Here is a 16,287-nt window from a genome sequence, read left to right on the forward strand (position 1 = left end):
GGGTGAGGACAGTTCTCAGGGATTGCTCTCCCTTACTACCTTGAGGAGTCAGGGTCAACCTCAGGGCACTAGGCCTTCGGAGACGCAAGCGCCTCTGCTTGTTGAGCCATTCCACTGGTACTTGAAATTTTTTTCTAAGCTAATTCTACTAGATGATAGAGCATCAGAAGTCCTTGATGGTATGAGGTTTTGTTTTGTAAACCAATTCCTTTTTCCTTATTCTTACTACATCTCAGGTTTGGTGCCCGATGTCTCCTGAGTTCTACCGAGAGTACGTAGCAATAAAAACTAAGAAGCGAATCCTGTTGTACACCATGAATCCCAACAAGTTCAGAGCCTGCCAGTTTCTGATCAAGTTTCATGAGAGGAGGAATGACAAGATTATTGTCTTTGCTGACAATGTATTTGCCCTGAAGGAATATGCCATTCGGCTGAACAAGTAAGAGCTAAAAATTTGGAGTTGCCTCCAATCCCTTTCACATCAAGAGTGTGGGAGGTGCCTCTGAAAAACTCCTAGGCATCTGAAGGTCTCTGTTCTCTGTCTCGTCCCAATAACTGGGGAGGCAGGAGCCTGGCCACCCTCAACCTGACTCCAAAGGCCAACGAGTCCATGTTTCAGGCAAGGTGAGAACTGGGCTTGGAGTTGAGGCCAAGGCTAGTAGGGCGAGGTGGAGGGGCTAGTGTCCCAGGTGCCCTTGCTTTTCTCATCGTTGTGACCCAGTGCCTGATAGAATGGCCTCAGGGGAAGGAGAGAGGTTCTGGGATGTAGTCTGTTGTGATGCCTCCTTGGTTCCCTGGAGGGAGCCACTGTCATCTCTTTTTTGTTTACTTTTTTACTTTTTGTTTGTTTAGTTGGTTTTTGAGACAGGGTTGGCTGTCCTGGACTCACTTTATAGACCAGGCTGGCCTCAAACTATTAAGAGATCCTCCTGCCTCCATATCCCTGAGTTCTGGGATTACAGGCATGCGCCACCGTGCCCGGCTTACTTTTATTTTACTTTTAAACTGGTGGCTTTTGTGACAGTTCTTGGATTGTCATTGTAGAAATTGCTCCCTACTGTGACAGTTGAAGTTTAGCGTCCTTACATGCAGCCCTCTCCCCTCCTCCCTTCTAAGGTGTCAACAGTCCGAGCTGCGGGTAAAACTAATATTCAGTGTTACATGGATCTGACTGAGCCATCGTTACCCAGGCAGAGTCCTGTAGTATACTGTGATTACATTGTCCTTTATGAATATATTTTGTTTCTCCTGGAAATTGTCCTTGCTTTGTTGCTTTGGTTTTCTGCATATTAATTCTCCCCCAAATTATTTTTGTAAGCATTAGTTTCCTCTCAGTAGCGTCAAGGGACCGCTCATTTTCTCTTTTCCTGTTGGACTCCTGCACAGCATGCTCTCATTCTCCTCTGGCTAAACTGGGGCTAGAGATGGCCCTGCTGTTTCACAGAGCTGTCTGTGGACACCATCCTATAAATCTCCAGTTCCTAGTATTGGAGCCTGTGTTCCTCAGTCTCAAATCACTTTTTGTTGGGGCATGTGACCCGGCAGATTTGAAGGAGGAAAAGTTTGTCATCTTTTAATTCTATTTCCCCTGTCTCCCTCAGAACCTGGCCTCACTCTCCAGTCCCCCTCTCTTACTGCCCTATCTCTCTTCTTCCCAGTCGGTCTTATTTTCTTGTCTTTGAAATAATGCTGTGGGCTCTGGCCTGCTTGATTCTTCGCTTGTGGTGAAAGTCCTGGTATATGTGTGGCAGGGAGTCTCCACGCGTCTCGTTCTTCCCGACTTTATAGTAAAGGAATGAGCCTCACTGCAGCGCCTGCAGGAGACTGGTGGGCTGTGGGCCAGTGAGAATGGGCAGAGGGGACATTATCTTTGGAGTCTGACATACCAAATTCCCAGCTGTGTGACCTCAGGAAGGTGATTTACCTCTCTGAACATCTTTTGCCTCTTGGTTACATTGACCTGCACCATTTACCACAGAGAGTGCTTGTGCCTGGTGTCTCATCTGTTCTCCGAATGACAGGTTCTCTTCATGAAGGGTTGGCTCCCTTCTGCTCTATTTCCTGTATTCCTCTCCGAGTTTGAGAGCCTGCAGCTGTATGACCAATTTCCCAGATGATAGAGGAACTGCCAAAGGACCCCCTAAGCCTGTTCTGACGAGTATGGCTTCCCAGCCTTTTTCCTAGCGTGCTGTGTAGACAATGACAGCGCTATGCCAGGGTCCCAGCCCCTCCCTGCCTCCCTCCACTCTAGGTTTATTCCCTCTCTGCCTCTCATTAGAAAAGAACAGGCTTCTGAGAGATAACAACCAAACATAACAATAAAATATAATAAGATAAAACAAAGACCACCACAGCAAGGCTGGACAAGTGTGGCTTCTTCCTTAGCTCGGGATGAGACAGGTCAGGTAGGGAGACTGCCCTAAGTGACTGTCACGTTGTCTTGCTTACTGTTCTGTTTCTGTGATAAGATACCATGACTAAAGCAACTTATAAAAAGGAGTGTTTAATTTGGGCTAATGGTTTCAGAGAGTTAGAGTTCGTGATGGTGGAGCAAAAGGCATGGCAGCAGGAACAGCCAAGAGCTCATATCTTGATCCTCAAGTGGGCAGGGCCGGGGGGTGGGGTGGGGGGGGGAGCAGAAAGCAGAGCAAGCACACTGGGAACAATAGGAGTGTGTTGAAAGTCACTTAGTGACAGACCTCCTCTGACTAGGCTACATTTCCCAATCCTTCCCAAACAGCTCCACCCACTGGGGACCAAGTATTCAAACATATAAACCTCTTTGGGGTCATTCTCATCAAACCACCACACCTTTATGCAGAGTCAAGCAGGAGTCTGTCCTTAACAAAAGAAGCCAGGCACAAAATGCAGGCCAAGATGCCAAGCGTGCACCCTGCTTTAGTTACTTTGTGGGCCCAGGTGAGGAGTCAGTGCTTGTAGCAAAAGCAGTTTCTAGTTGCCCATGTGTGATTCTGTGTTGTTTCTAAAACTCCCTGCTCTTCTCTAGACCTTACATCTATGGGCCCACATCCCAGGGAGAAAGGATGCAGATTCTCCAGAACTTCAAGCACAACCCCAAAATCAACACTATCTTCATCTCTAAGGTATGTGGCGAGGCTGGAGGAGCAGTGCCTCGCTCTCCCCGGCCTGGGCGGTGCACCTGAGCTGAAGGCCTTCCTCTGTGTGCTTGCTTTGCTGGCCTAGAGAGTGGCAGCTCCGGGCAGTGTGGGGGATAACTTAGGGTTCTTGCTCCTTGCAGGTTATCTGTAAGGGCTTTTTGCTTCTCAGGTTTGTCCCACCACTTCCTGGGCTGTAGGAATTTAAATTTTATTTCCTTCATATAAGGCACTACACGTGCGTTCTACTCTGGCAAAAGCAGATATTGGATGAGATTTCCTTTTTGGAGCTGGAGATGTTGGGTGTTTGCGGGGCTTCTGTTCTGGCCTGTGGTATGCATTGATGGTGGGTGGCCAGTGCCATAATAACCTTGGGTAGGCCCAGCTTGGCCGTGACATCACTGCCACCAGGGGCTAGAACCCAGTGCTTTAAAACAAGTCTTCTAAACATTTTTTCACTTGTAGTTTTTATATGTATGAGAGGTCTGGGCTTGGGGTTCCACAGGACATTGAAGTGGATGTTCTTCTGGGTAAGGGGTTACTAGGAGAGTTACCTACATTGCTGATACACAGATAGATGGGAGCAGCGTGGCAGGAGCCACAAAGCTCAGAGGGATTCCTGGAGGAAGGCTTCACAGCGCAGGCCTGCAACCAGGCTTCCCTGATCCCCGGGAGCTGTGGGTGGGCAAAACTGCTGGGACCAGGACGGGTAGCTCCAGGTGCATTTAGTTGAGGTATATCCGTTATGCCAGTGAGCTGGCTCATGGTTTTAGAGTCTGACCACCTGAAACCTGGGAGCTCTTAGGGGGAAGTGAGAATGGCACCTGCCATGTCACTTCCTGGAATCCAGGTACCTGGATTTTAGGGGGAGTCTGTTCACAAGCTCATAGCCACGTGGAGATCTATCTCAGTGGCAGCAAGGATCTGAGAGTCAACTCTGAGGGTGGAGACATTTGTTAAAGAGGAAAGTAAATTCTCTTAGCAATGTGATGCACTTGCTTGCCGCTTTTACTAAAAAATTAAATCTCAGCCGGGTGTGGTGGCGCACGCCTTTAATCCCAGCACTTGGGAGGCAGAGGCAGGTGGATCTCTGAGTTCAAGGCCAGCCTAGTCTACAAAACGAGTTCTAGGACAGCCAAGGCTAACACAGAGAAATCCTGTCTCAAAAAAACCAAAACAAACAAACAAACAAAAAAATGAATTATGTCTTGGCTGATGCCGTTGGAAATAGAGAATCCTATTGTAGAACATTGTCAGTGTTTTTCAGAATTGCTGAATTTTGTATTTTATAATCTGTCAATGCTGAGAATGCAGTTTCATATAAACACATGGTTCAAAATAGCAGAAATATGCTTGGGACCATTCCAGAAATTATTAGAAATTCTGTCCTAATCCAAAACCCAAATTTATGCTTTTTTTTTTTTTTTAGAGAGGGTTCTCTGTGTAGCCATAGGTGTAGACTTGTAGACCAGGCTGGCCTCAAACTCAGAGCTCACTTACCTGCCTCTGTCTCTTGAGTCCTGAGATTATATGGCCTGACTGAATGATTATTTTGTTTGTTTGTTTAGTGAAACTGAAGAATTAATTATTAAAACAGCAGTTTTAAAAATTAAATATTTTATGGCCAGGTGTGGTGGTGCACGCCTGTAATCCCAGCACTTGGGAGGCAGAGGGCAGGTGGATCTCTGTGAGTTCGAGGCTAGCCTGGTCTACAAAGCGAGTCCAGGACAGCCAAGGCTACACAGAGAAACTCTGTCTCAAAAAACAAAACGAAACAAAGTTAAACATTTTAACACAATATAATATAAAGATATACTTATTCAATACTCACATGCTTAGGAACAATTGTAGGAAAATATTAAAAGTCTGTTTCCTGTAATTAAACCATTATATAAGAGCAGAAAGGCTTGTACGTGCAATTGAGGTGTTTTAAGCAGCATTTGTTTGTCTTTCAAGGGGTGATGAGAAACAGAGAACCAAGATTATGGTGAGGTTGTGCATTTGAGTAAACATTCAGAAACCTTTAAGATGGTTTATTTATTTATTTGGGAGGGGGTGACACAAGTGTGCCATGTTGCAGGTGTGGAGGTCAGAGGACAACTTGTGGGAATTGGTTCTCTCCTTTTACTACGTGAGTTCCCAGGGATTGAACTTAAGTCTTCAGGCGTGGAAGCAAGCATCTTCACCTGCTGAGGCCTCTTAGGTATTGTAAGCTGTAGATTAAGAAGTTGACATTGAGAATCAGTGAAGATAGAATTAGAGTTGAGAAGATGTTAGTATTTCCATGTCTGGTGCTCATAACCGGCAATGTCGGCATGTACGGAAGGTTCTTCATGTCCATAGCTGGGAGCCTCTACAGGCTGAGAGCCACGCCCTCAGTGAAGTCTTTGTGGGCACTGTTCCACCTGTGCTGCTGCCATCTCAGTGGTTATTGAATAAGATGGGCTTTCATACAGACCATTTCCACAGCAAAAGAAAAAGTAGTGGCTAGCTTTTGGAGAGGCCGCTCTGCAGTCCATTGTGTCCTTCTGCCTGCAGTGGCAGGACCTTGCTCAGCAGAGGAAGAGAGGGCATTTCTCTAAATTACCCAGAGCTAACTAACTTAAAGTCTCAACCTGGGATGGGGAGGTAGCCTAGTGGGCGAGCACATGCTTAGCATGCATGAAACCTTGACTCTATCCCTAAAACTACAGAAATGTAAAGTTGTAGATTCTGGACTGGTTGATATTTTTTTGTTCTTACTGTTCCCTATATAAAAGCTCCCAAACTCATAGCTGCTTTTTTCTGCAGGTTGGTGACACATCGTTTGATCTGCCAGAAGCAAATGTCCTCATTCAGATCTCTTCCCATGGTGGCTCCAGACGGCAGGAAGCCCAGAGACTGGGGCGGGTACTCCGAGCCAAAAAAGGTAATGCCACCTTTCCCCTGTGGCCTCAGGCTGGCCAGGCGGCCTCTCACCGCGCTTCACCGCGTGTCAGCAGCTGTGGGGGTGAGCTGCTGGTGTGGCTGATCGCAGTGTGCTCTGCTTCAAGGAGGTGTGTGTGTGTGTGGATGTGGATGGCTGGGACAGGATATAACGAGAGGACGACATGGACAGACACAGGGGACAGGGCTCAGAGCCCAAAGTCTTTACTACTTATTATGCCACAGGGACCCATGTGTTGCATGGCATCTCTGAATGGCAGTGTTAACCAGGAGCTTCAGCTCCACTGGATCTGGACACCGTCTTCTGGTCTCCTCAGACTCACGCACAACATACACTTCACAGACCAGCAGACATACACATTAGATAAGAGATCAATCTGGAGATGAACACTACTCTTTGAAGAGGCTCCTCTGCTCCTCTTCATGGCCGCTGTCTGTGACTCCCACTCTCACTGAGGTTCTTCTCCAGGCTTTAAGGGAAGCCTCCCCTCCCCTTTAAAGCCTCATGTACCATATATTGTGGCATTTCTGCCTGAATGCTCTCCTTTCCACCTTGAGATCCAGTCATGGCCTTGCGTGGCCTCTCTCATTATACTAACCCTCATTCCAAAGAGGAACTTTCGTGTCTGCTTTCCTTAGCAGACCACTCACTGCAGCCTTTTCATTATAGCAGGTTCCCAGGATCAAACTCAGCTCACCAGGCTTAGCAGCATGTGCCAGTACCCTTGTAACCATCCTCTTGGCCGCTTTGTTTCTTTTTACATATATATTTGTTTGTGTGTTTGTGATGCTGAGGATCAAACCCAGGCCCTCTTTGAGCATGCTAGGGCAGGTCCCATACGGCCGAGCAGCAGCCCGAGCCTGCTGTCTCAACTCACTTGTGCAGTTGACGTGATTACACACTGGGTGAAGAGCTGGCTTCTGGCTGGTCTAACTGAGTCTCAGTTACTAGTGTGGATTGTTTTGCCTTTTCTCACCCTTTTCCTCTAGGGATGGTTGCAGAGGAATACAATGCCTTTTTCTACTCATTGGTGTCCCAGGACACACAGGAAATGGCTTATTCCACCAAGCGGCAGAGATTTTTGGTAGATCAAGGTTACAGCTTTAAGGTATGTGTTCGTTTACCTTTGGTTGGGCTTTGACAAAGATGGGGGCACCAGTCTGGGACAGCACTCAGGCAGGCTTCCTGCTCCTTTGTCTCTGTAAATTGCTGGCATAATTGCTGGTGACTGTAGTCACCAAGAGTCTGAGCCCCCTGAGGTACCTTCTGGGGTGTGCCTTCCAGGTGGCTTGGCAATGTTGTCCATAGCTGGAAAGGCCTGATCCAAGCTTCTGATCATGAGGGATGAATGGAATGTGTTTAGAAGTAGAGAAGATGATTCCCACCATGGCCTGCTAATAGGATGTCATCAGGATTTCGAGATTCTTGGTTTGCAAAAACAACATGGCCCCTGTGTTAGTCAGGGATCTCTAAAGGAACAGAGCTGATGTAATACATGTTCTCAGAAGGGGCTTTATTAGAACGGATTACACACCGTGCTCTGGGTTGTTCAAACCATGGCTGCCTCACACTAGAAACAAGGCTGGGTGTCTGGCCCTGCCAGCCTGCAGGACTCCTGGGAAGCTGCTGGTTTGCAGTCTGTGTTGGAATCCTGAGTAAGTTACTTAATACCAGCTGCAGCAACGAGGTAAACAAACTTGCCAGAGAGAGTGAGGGCAAGCAGCAAAAAGCAACTTTCCCTTTTCCATGCCCTTTTATCTGAGTTACCACTAGAAGGTGCCACCCACATAAGTGTGGATCTTCCAGCTTCCAATAGTCTTAGGTCAAAAAAGTCTTTCACAAGAGGGAGGAAGGATTGACGAAGCCACAGGGGTTGAGGACACGAGGAGAACACACCGACAGAATCAATTAAGCAAGGCTCACAGAGACTGAAGCGGCAACCACAGAGCCTGCGGGGTCTGAGCTAGGTCCTCTGCAGATATGTTATGGTTGTGTAGTTTGCTGTTCATGTGGAACTCCTGACAGTGGGAGTGGGGTGTCTCTCACTCTTTCCCCTGCTCTTGGGACTCTTCCTCCTCCTGGGTTGCCTTGTCCAGTCTTGATAGGAGGTCAGTGCCTAGTCTTATTGTAACTTGTGATACCGTGTTTGATTGATGTTCCTGGGAGGAAATAGAGAAGTAGATCTTGAAGAGAGTGGGGTGGGGATGACTGGGAGAAAGGGAGGGAGAGGAAACTGTGGTCAGGATGTATTGTGGAAGAGGAAAGAGAGAGAGAGAGAGAGAGACAGAGAGAGAGACAGAGACAGAGAGACAGAGACAGAGACAGAGACAGAGAGAACGTCTTTCACAGGAATGCCTAGCAGCTTGCCTTTTAGTTGATTCCAGATCACATCTCCTTATTCCATGCATAAGTTCTAAATGAGTAACTCCACCTAACATAATAGGCTATCCCATGTATGACCACAAACACATAAGTCTTTATTTGTTTATTTGTTTTGTTTTATTTGTTTTTAGAATGGATGGCAGTCCTTTTAGGAATGCTAAATGTTTCAGTGTCCCATAACTGAAATGTGATGACATAGATTTATAGCACTTAAGCACTGCTGTTATCTCAGTTGATGTTACATTACATGATAAGGAAACGGAAGAAAACACCAGCATCTGCTTAATGTGTGCATCTTAGTGCTCTTAACAAAACAGGACAGAAACAGCCACAGTTCAGATACATTTCCCACTGGTCTCTTTAAGCATTGATGCGATCTCCATGAACACAGCAGCCCCACCACACCTCTTTAGCTGTGAAGTGAGTTCCTTGGTCTCACTTAATGCAAACAGCCCTGCCATTAGTTTCCCGCCTTGAGTTCATGCTTTGACTTTCTTCAATAATGGGCCATAGCCTGCACAAATAAGTAAGATAAACCCATCCTTCCCCAAAGCTGCTTTTGGTCAGGTATTTTTTATCACAGCAGGAAACTAGAACATATTGCTTCTAATAGGAAATCTGGTCAGTTATTTTTAAATGTTTACTTTATATGTGGGGGTGTTTTGCTTGCATGTTTGTCTGTGTATCAGACATGTGCCTAGTTCCTGTAGAGGCCAGAAGAGGGTGTTGGATTGCTTGGAAGTGGAGTCTCAGATGGTTGTAAGCCACTGTGGGTGCTCGTAACTGAATCCAGGCCCTCTGGAAAAGCAGTAGCCTCTTGGCTACTGAGCCATCTCTAGCAACTGGTCAATGAATCCTTGATATCTTATATAAATAAAGCACTCTTGCTAGAAGCCTAAGATGCCAGGTGGTGTCTCAGGTGTCCTTGCATGTGCCTTTTCATGCTTCTCTTCCCTTCCTGGTGCACCATGGGAAAATATGAGGGGATATTTCTGGCCCAAAGATTCCTCTCCTGATGTACCCAATCAGAGTTCCTTAGTTTGTCTTGAACCAATAGTCAGTCTCTGGTTGGACCAGGGAAGGTGGGAAGAGGTGCCTGGGTGCAGCTACAGTGGGGATTGGGAGGCGAGGACAACAGGCCATGTCTGCCTTTGCTCTCATAGGTAATCACAAAGCTAGCCGGCATGGAGGAGGAAGAGCTGGCATTCTCCACCAAAGAGGAGCAGCAGCAGCTCCTGCAAAAGGTCCTGGCAGCCTCTGACCTGGATGCAGAGGAGGAAGTGGTGGCTGGAGAATTTGGCTCTAGGTCTGGCCAGGTGAGTGAAGAGAGAAAGATTCTCCTGTAGGACACCCACTGTATGTGTGCACATGTACACACACACACACACACACACACACACACACCTATGAGCATACAAGCTAGTAGAAAAAACTGAAAAGTTGAAGAAACAACCCCATTATCTTTTAGTGTGTGCTCTTTGTACACGTCTCAGTCAGAGGGGCTCACTGTGATAGGGCCTGGGGCCGCTCATGTTGGGCCCAGAATGAGAACCTTGCAGGCTCTGGAGCTGGCAAGTGCTGCATCTGTTGGTCTGGGCTTAGCTGGCTCTCTTGCTTTCCTCCTCAGTGAGAGAGCTCAGCCTTCAAGATGAGTCTGTCGATGAGCTCAAGCCATAGCTTCTGTATGTTGAAAACCCTACAGTTCTCTGAAAAGACTCGGCCTTTCACATGTGTTTAGTGAGCACCGGTGTAATGAGTGGATGCATTGTGAGGAGAGAAGTGAAATTGAGTCAGGTGATCCAAGAATTCCAACTTCTGAAATTCAGTGCTGTTAAAGCCAAAGGGTCAGCATTAGCTAGAAAAAGACAGGAAAGAAGCAGTAGTTGCCACTTGGGCAGGTGCCAGCACCCTTCAGCCGGGACCTTTCTCGTGCCTAGCAGTCTGCACGTTAGTCCAGGGGTGCCAAGGACTTGAATCCGTCCCCTGAGATCAGGCTGTGGAGGACCTGGTATGAGTGCTCAGGTGCCCATTCTCCCTGACGTCTGATTCAGGTACAACGGCTTATGTGGTTGCTATTCACACCCCTCTTTGGTTTGGTTTGATTTTGCTTGAGATGGGTGACACCGTGTAACTGGCTGGCCTGGAACTCAGAGAGCCACCTGCTTTTTCCTCTGCCTCTCAAGTGCTGGGCTTCACCTTCCTCCCTCAGCTCCATGTCCATCTTTGGAACAGATTTGGTCATGCCCAGTTTATAGACACCACTCAGAACTTGCTCATAGCTTTGGAGCTGAGTCAAGCCAGGGTTTCCTGGCTTTCCCATTAGTTCAAAGCCTTGCCTCATCTTAGGAAATTTTAAGAGACTTCCACCCTAACGTTTTAAAAAATTATTGTTATTTTCTTTTATGTGTATGGGTATTTTGCCTGGCTGTGTGCCTATGCACCACTTGTGTGCCTGGTAGCCATGCAGGCCAGAAGGATGCATCAGATCCCTTGGAGCTAGAGTTGCAGGGGTAGAGAGCTGCCAGTGGGTGCTGGAATGCAAATCTGTCCTCTGGAAGAGAAGCCAGGGCTCTGAACTGCTGAGCCACCCCTCCAGCCCCAGTCCACCCTGGCTCTTTTTAAAAAAAAATTTTTTCCACCCTCACTTTTAAGAGTCTGTGCCTGAAGTTGTCACACAGAGACAAAATGTCAGCCTAGCATGCACAGTGCCAGGCCCTGGTTTATTACTTCAGAACCACAAAAGAAAGATTAAGTTCTGTTGAGCATTTGTTATCAAGGGCAAGGACATTGTAGTATCTGTTTCATTAGAGTTTCTGGGCAATGTTCTTGTCACATTTTTCTTAGGAGCTGGAGTGGGCCTGAGTCAAGTTGTTTGCCTCAGTTTCCTGTTCTGTAGGTTAAGATTATAACTGTTGTGAGGGTTGGGGGAGGTAGCATATATATGCAATGCCTATGACACAGGAAATGGTCAGAAGGATATTTTAAATTTTATTTTGTGTCCAGGTGTGGTGGCACACGCCTTTAATCCAAGCACTCAGGAGGCAGAGGCAGGTCTGCAAAATGTGTTCAGGACAGCTGGGGCTACAAAGAGAAACCCTGTCTGGGAAAAAAAAATATTTTGTGTATCTGTGCAAGTGTGCATGTGTGTCGGGGGGCATACCTGTGGAAGTCAGAGCATGGCTTTGTGCAGTCCTCTCTTTGTGCCTGTTTCTGGGCTCTGGGGATGGAACTCAAGTGCCCTGCTTGCATTGCAGATGCTCTCACCCAACTCACCAGCCCGGACAGTGCTATTTACTTTTTAATTTGTTTAGTTTTATTTCATATGCATTGGTGTTTTACCTGCATTTGTGTCTGTGTGAGAGTGTTGGATCCCTAGGAACTAGAGTTCTAGACAGTTGTGAACTGCCATCTGTGCTGGGAATCAAACCTGGGTACTTAGGAAGAAAGAGCTCCAGTGCTCTTAAAGGCTGAGCCATCTCTCTAATCTGAGAATGTTATTTTAAAAAACAATGTATCAAATGGTTAGGGGTTTATTTGTTGGTAGAGTACTTGCCTAGCATGTACAAGGCAGTGTTCAGTCCCCAGTGGCACACATGTGTAAACACACATACACACATACATGCACACTTGCTTGCACACACACACACATATACACACACAGAGGCACACATACGCACACACATGCACACACGCACAAACATACATACTATTGAATTTGATAATGAATGTTGTAACAGGGTTTCTCCCTCTTCCTCACAGGCATCCCGGCGCTTAGGCACCATGAGTTCTATGTCTGGGGCAGATGATACTGTGTACATGGAATACCACTCGTCCCGAAGCAAAGCCTCCAACAAGCATGTACACCCACTTTTCAAACGCTTTAGGAAGTGATGTGCACCCTGCTGCTCAGTTGAAGACTGGCTGCCTGGATCAGAGTTGAAAAAAGAGGCTTTTTCCATGTGAGAGTTTCTCCCCAAGACTGTGTGCTTTCCTAGTGTTGATCTAAGTGCAGGGCCTGTGCTGAAAGCCAGTCAGCGTTGGGGCTCTGACTGCCCTCATGGGTCACCCAGGGCTAAAAAGGAGAGAAAGACTGCTGTTGTTTTTTATTTAAACTTGTTGAGAGTGGATTGTTTCTGTATATAAAAATTATACCACTTAAAGCACATTTGTCTTTATTCTACTGAGTAAATTAAAAACTGGAATTTGGAGGGCCTTGGAACTTCAAGAAGAAGTAGACATGATTCCATCCCTTACCCAGAGGCAGTCTCCAATTGATAACCACTTGAAAACGAAAATTTAGTATTCTCATGGGAAGTCTCACTGGGAAAACTAAACTCTTGTTAAGGGAGGCAGCACAGCCAGCCGCAGATGGCCGACAGGAAACAAACTCAACAGCATCTTTGGAGGCTCCTTGTCTCATAATGGTGTGTCGGGGCTTTTTGTTCCTTTCCTTTAGAAAAATTTTTATCTTAATTAAAAAATTTTTATTCTATATATTTTTTTTTTTTCCTTCTCTCTTTTTACACTACAGGTCCTCTGAGTATATATTATGGCTTTCAACTTACTGTTTTTGTGAGATTCCTGAGTGTGAACGAGCAGGACTCTGTTTCTTGTGTCATCTCTTATCTGCCGTGTGGTGGCATGGGTGAGGGAGAGATGCCCTCCCAAGCCCTTGTCCCTTGCCACCTGTGGCAGTTGGGAGAGATGGACCCAGGGGCGTGAGAGCAGGGGAGCGGGCCCTGCACCTGCCTGGGCAGCATAGTAGAGCTGACCGTGGTGGCAGGGCACAGGGGAGCCAGCCCCCAAGGACGTGAGTGTGGAAGAGCTGACCCTGAAACTGTCTGCCAGTGTGGTGACGTGGCGAGGGAGAGGTGCCCTCCTCTATGCCCCTTGCCCCTCATTGGCTGAACACTCAGGAGAGCTGGCCCTGCTGCATGGGTGTGGACGAGCCAGCCCCAAGGGCATGAGAGGGAGAGGACTGGCTCTGCCCCATTGCTGCCTGTGGCACTGGATGAGCTAGGTGGGTCAGTGCTGAAGAGCGTGCCCTGGTGGTGTGGGTGCAGGGGAGCTGGCAAAGTGACCAGCTCAGCTGCCATCCAGGCCCAGATCCAGGGCTTTGAGTTGGCCCACCCCAACATCTACCCCATGGATGAACTGCTGGAGTGAGTGAAGGAGCCCGTCCTACTGATCCAGAGCTGCAGGAGCTCCATGACACAGGGCAGCAACAGGACATCTTAGTGGTGTCTCAGTGAGGATCCAGTATTGATAGTGTAACAGAAGCCAGAGGCCTCAAATCAGCCCACAATGCATTGCAGTGAACCTTTGCAAGTAAAGATATGTGGACAAAAGGCTATACTGTGTGACACTGTAGCACACTACAGCTTCCACAATGAGGATTTTGTTTTTCTTTTGGGGGCGTGGTTCCAAGGGTGGAGGGCGGGATGGGGGTGGCATGATGCAAGCTTCACAAGTATCAATAAAACATTAAATATAACAATAAGGTTTTTATCTTAGTGTTTTTTGTTTTTGTTTGTATATATTTTTTCTTCCCACCTGCCTCTGCCCTGTACCACAGCCACGCCCAAGTTTATATATAATTTTTGAGACTCAAACAGTCCCCCTGCTGCTTGGCAGGTGCTATCTACTGAGCCAGCTCCTTAGACCACTTTCTCTTGTCACTGCAGTCAGGTGCTTCTCTAACTTGAGTTAACACTCTCCAAGTTTAAGAGTTTTCCAGTCTTGTGTATTACATTCAGTCTTCATCCATCATGAGTTAGGTTTTTTTGTTTTTGTTTTTGTTTTTTTTTTTCTGTTTTTGTTTTTTAGTGCTGGGCATTGGAACCAAAGGCATTGGATGTATTGGATAAAGTGTTGTACCACTGGGACACATCCCCAGATCTTGAGTTAATTACTCTAATGGATGAGGTAAAGTTCTATTTTTACTCTAATGTGTGGATATCCAACTGTGCCATTTATGTAGTTTTTTTGTTTTGTTTTGTTTTGTTTTGAGACAGGGTTTCTCTGTGTAATCCTGGCTGTCATGGACTCGTTTTGTAGACCAGGCTGGTCTTGAACTCACTGAGATCGGCCTGCTTCTGCCTCCCGACTGCTGGGATTAAAGGCGTGCACCACCACTTCTTGGCTGGGTATTCTTTAAAATATATTGGTTTTTTCTTAAGAAAGGAATTGACTGTGGGTTGCCAGGTTTATTTTTGAACATCCACTAATAGGGATGTCTGTTTTTATCCTAGTACTATACATCGTGAGGTAAGTTCAAGTCATCTGGGAAGAGAGAACCTCAATTGAATGGCCTAGGTCAGATTGGCCTGCGGGCATGTTTGTGAGCGGCTGTCATGGTTAACAGTTGATGTGGGAGCCGCCCACTGTGGGCACCGAATGGATGTTGTTTCAAACTGCTCTCGGTTCCTATCTCTTACCCACCCACGGGTTAGCTGGGCTCCCAAACCTCATCAGAGAAGGTTCATGGCGTGATAATCGTGGTTACGCAGAAACTCTGAGCCAGTCAAGGTGTAGAGAGTAAGTGTCAGTGGGGTGCTCAGCTACAAATGGGACAACCATTTCATACTGCCTCCCCAAAGTTCAGGGATCAGAAAAGGGGGAGAAAAGACTGTAAGAACTAAAGGTGAGGGTGTTAAATCTTTAACAAGAATTCAATTTAAATTTGGTTAATAAACTATCAATGTACTTTACCTGTGTTCATAATTGTTGGATATCTAAGATACACATTTTCTGGCTTTCAGATGTAGACTCCTGAGTTTTCATGTAAAATTACCTCATTAAATTGTTCTCTAAATTTTGTAATAGCAATAATAATGTTAAGGTTAAAGTATCTTGTAAAAAGATGTTTAAAATGAATATTTAACTAAATTCAAATAATAAAAAGGTTATACAATTGTTAGCACTAATTCATTACCCTGAGATATAATTAATGTGTGGTTTTCTACAACAGTATTTTCTTAAGTATTGATTTGCTTTTAGTATCCTCTTACTAAATGGGTATTTAAAACCTGTGATTACAATTTAGGTTTTTATGTTTTACCATTGATCAAAGCCTTTGCTTTTTAGATAGCCAGACGTTACTTTAACCATAAAACAAGATCTGTTTACAGGGTGATGCCTACTTAGAACATTCCTACTAAATTACATGGTGATTGTAAGCTTGTCTTAATGAACAAAAATTTAGATCTGCTTATGAAATTTGGTTTATTAGTAAACAATAATATTGTAAAAGACTTTAAAAAGATTTTATTTTATATGTATGGGTGTGTTGCCTGTGTGTATGTCTGTGTACCATGTCTGTGCCTGGTACTCATGAAGGCCAGAAGAGGACATCAGATCCCCTGGAACTGAAGTTACAGCAGTTGGTGCTTGGAATTGAACCCAGGTCCTCTGGAAGAGCAGTCAGTGTTTTTAACTGTTGAACCAGCTCTCTAGCCCTGAGACTTTTGTGGGGAGAAAAGATACCACACCAATGACTCCATTGTGACTTAAATATCAGGGTTGCATCCAGGTACTTGTAACTCACAAGACTGTGGCCTTGTAGGATGCTGGGTGGACCCCTCTTCAGCACCACTGCCAGATGAGGGTCCTGAGTGACTCAACATTCCTCTCACTTTTGTTGTTTCTTAAGTATTTTTGTAATTAAAACTTTAAAATTATTTATATCTAATATTTTACCTGGCATATTACTAAGTGATAAAATAATACTTGACTTTAATAAAGTTACAAGTGAAAATACTATGTTCTTTCGTTTGATCATTCCCTTTTGTTATAACTCTCTGCTTACCCTGTAACCCTATCTTATTCAAAACTAAGTTTGAACGCTGGGTGTGGTGGCGCATG

At 45.9% G+C, this 16,287-nt stretch overlaps 1 protein-coding gene across 1 annotated transcript in view; it reads left to right on the forward strand.

Annotated features, from left to right (window-relative positions):
- Positions 1-12,854, forward strand: part of Ercc3 (ERCC excision repair 3, TFIIH core complex helicase subunit) — a 29,948-nt gene extending 17,094 nt beyond the window's left edge. Inside the window, exons 10-15 of the mRNA XM_051163138.1 lie at positions 237-439; positions 3,008-3,104; positions 5,907-6,024; positions 7,032-7,150; positions 9,588-9,740; positions 12,184-12,854. Of these exons, the coding sequence (XP_051019095.1) occupies positions 237-439; positions 3,008-3,104; positions 5,907-6,024; positions 7,032-7,150; positions 9,588-9,740; positions 12,184-12,315 (822 nt within the window). The 3' untranslated portion in view covers positions 12,316-12,854. The remainder of the gene's footprint in view (positions 1-236; positions 440-3,007; positions 3,105-5,906; positions 6,025-7,031; positions 7,151-9,587; positions 9,741-12,183) is intronic.
- The last annotated feature ends 3,433 nt before the right edge of the window (positions 12,855-16,287 follow it).

This window comes from Acomys russatus, chromosome 20 (assembly GCF_903995435.1).
Source record: "Acomys russatus chromosome 20, mAcoRus1.1, whole genome shotgun sequence".
In the NCBI taxonomy this organism is placed as follows: Eukaryota; Metazoa; Chordata; class Mammalia; order Rodentia; family Muridae; genus Acomys; species Acomys russatus.